This window comes from Cardiocondyla obscurior, linkage group LG08 (assembly GCF_019399895.1).
Source record: "Cardiocondyla obscurior isolate alpha-2009 linkage group LG08, Cobs3.1, whole genome shotgun sequence".
NCBI lineage: Eukaryota > Metazoa > Arthropoda > Insecta > Hymenoptera > Formicidae > Cardiocondyla > Cardiocondyla obscurior.
The window spans coordinates 310868-313134 of record NC_091871.1 but is presented as its reverse complement, the minus strand read 5'-3'; the positions used below and the strand labels follow the sequence as shown (position 1 = coordinate 313134).

At 42.9% G+C, this 2267-nt stretch overlaps 1 protein-coding gene across 1 annotated transcript; it reads right to left on the bottom strand.

The window, feature by feature from the left end:
• Nucleotides 1–511: 511 nt before the first annotated feature.
• On the bottom strand, nt 512–931 carry LOC139104807 (uncharacterized). The gene has a single exon (XM_070660519.1). It carries the CDS (start codon nt 929–931, stop codon nt 512–514), a length of 420 nt encoding a protein of 139 aa, XP_070516620.1.
• Nucleotides 932–2267: the final 1336 nt, after the last annotated feature.

Here is a 2267-nt window from a genome sequence, read left to right as displayed (position 1 = left end):
ATCGCGTAAATACGATTCAATGCCGCGTGCAAGTTATTACGTTAAATACATTTGCCCTCTTGAGCTATTAGCTATCGAAACTTTTTATATGAAACTTTTTATATACTTTTAAGTCTCCTCCAGTATGCAAATTGCTTGTGGCTTATTACCCAAGGGTCCACAGCGCATCGTCTTACGGTCCATGGCAGTCAGTCACCCGGAATTCCTCACCACAAGTGGAGCTATTGGAAATCCGCATAACGGACAATCAATGGAAGGTAAGTTTCTCTCTACAGCTCTAAAAAGAGCTATTCTTACTCTGAGTAACCTGCATGCGTACAGATTATCCTCTGTTATAAATAATGTTTGTCCTCTGTGGTAAAAATGTTTTCCTTACGTGTGTTTCTATCTGAGGTTAGTCTTTGCGCCAGTGCGCTAGAGTTCTCCTCTTTTTTGGAGCTCTTCCTGTCCTAATAATTCTTTGGTTTTGTCTTATCTTTTTGTATTCTTCCTTGGTCTTTATTGTAAATCTTCAGAAGGCGTAGAAGATTCTTCGTGTTTTGTCATTATTTATAATAGCTGGAATAATTTCATTCAGGTTAAGGTTATTTCCTATTTCGTTCCTGAGATTCAGCCTATTCTGCATGAATGCTCCACAATCCTGGAGAGTGTAGTCTGCAGTATGCCTTGCAGCCCTACACTTCCAGCACCTGGGCGTTTCTTCTTTATTAATCTTATGCAAGAACTCCCCGAACACTCCATGACCTAATAATATTTGCGACGTGTAAAAATCTGGTGGTCCCTCATTGTTCAGATATTCTAACCAGTCCTCCATGAATGGAAGGTTAGCTGAGACTATTCTGTGCCCTCCTCCAGAAGCAGAACATGCTTCCAACTGATGCTTCCATTCCTCCCGCATAGAACACAGTTCTTGAGTCCTAATTTTAGCCATAGTTGCTGCATCCGGAACTAATCCTTTGCTAATCAAGTTTTTTCTTATTTTATATCGTCTTGCTAGTGATTTGGCCTCAATTGGAATTGGGGTTAACTTGCCAGCAGAGATGCCGCGTCTGTGGCTGTTGTACGATATAATCTACCAACTCTCACAGCGATCCTCCTTTTGAAATTTCTAAGTAATACTACTGACTTTTTGTTTTTGTGAAGATCTTTTGCCCATATTGAAGCTCTGTATAGAACAATAGATCTAACAGCATTAGCATACAATTTACGTATTTTCCAGCTGGATCCTCCTAAATTGGGCATCAAATGTCCTAATGTAATAGCAGCCTTAATGGCTCTAGGTACAGTCACCGGCAATAATGGCCTGTCGCACTGCGGCGACGGCGGCTTCCGTGCGTGAGGTGGGGTAGTGAGGCCTCACGATCGCGTACGTGAGGCAAAACGCCGAAAGGAGCGAGAGGGGCTTTGGTGGAGCTCGCGATCCGTGAGAGAGAGAACGCTAAGGATTATTAGGCGCACCTTCGCTCTCTCTCTTGCACGCGTTCGTGTTTATACGGTTAGACAAAAATAGAAGTATATCGCTAGAGTACGCTATTCATTCTAGCGTATACTTTAAGACATTTCGCGACTTTTAACAATCAAAATTAAATACTCATGTTACTTATATTTTAAATATATAAAATTATCTCAAAATTAAATTATACGTAATGTAAAAATATATATTTAAAATATAAGTAACATGAGTATTTAATTTCGATTGTTAAAAGTCGCGAAATGTCTTAAAGTATACGCTAGAATTAATAGCGTATTCTTGCGATATACTTCTATCCTTGTCTACCCGTATAAACACGAACGCGTGCAAGCGAGAGAGCGAAGGTGCGCCTATAATAATTCCTTAGCGTTCACTCATGCTTTCTCTCTCACACTCACGGGTCGCGAACGAGAGAGAGCATGAAAACGCCCCCCACCAAATTTTCCCCCTTCCTCTCGCTCCTTTCGGCGTTCCACGTTTCACGTACGCGATCCGCGGTGAGGCCTCACGCACACTACCCCACCTCACGCACGGGAGCCGCCGTCGCCGCAGTGCGACAGGCCATTATTGCCGGTGACTGTACACACATAAAGAATCTTGTTCTACCAGTTGCTTACCTAAGTATAACGTTACCTGACTCAACCAAAATATAATACAACAATAGACAGCTGCCTCATGCATTATAAGGGTCACGGAGATATGTGCTCCGGGCGCTCCGTTTTGCACCGCGCCGCAAGGTCAGACGAGGGAATGTTCCGGCGTGCATAGAAGGGCCTCCGAGCTTCGGATCGATAAA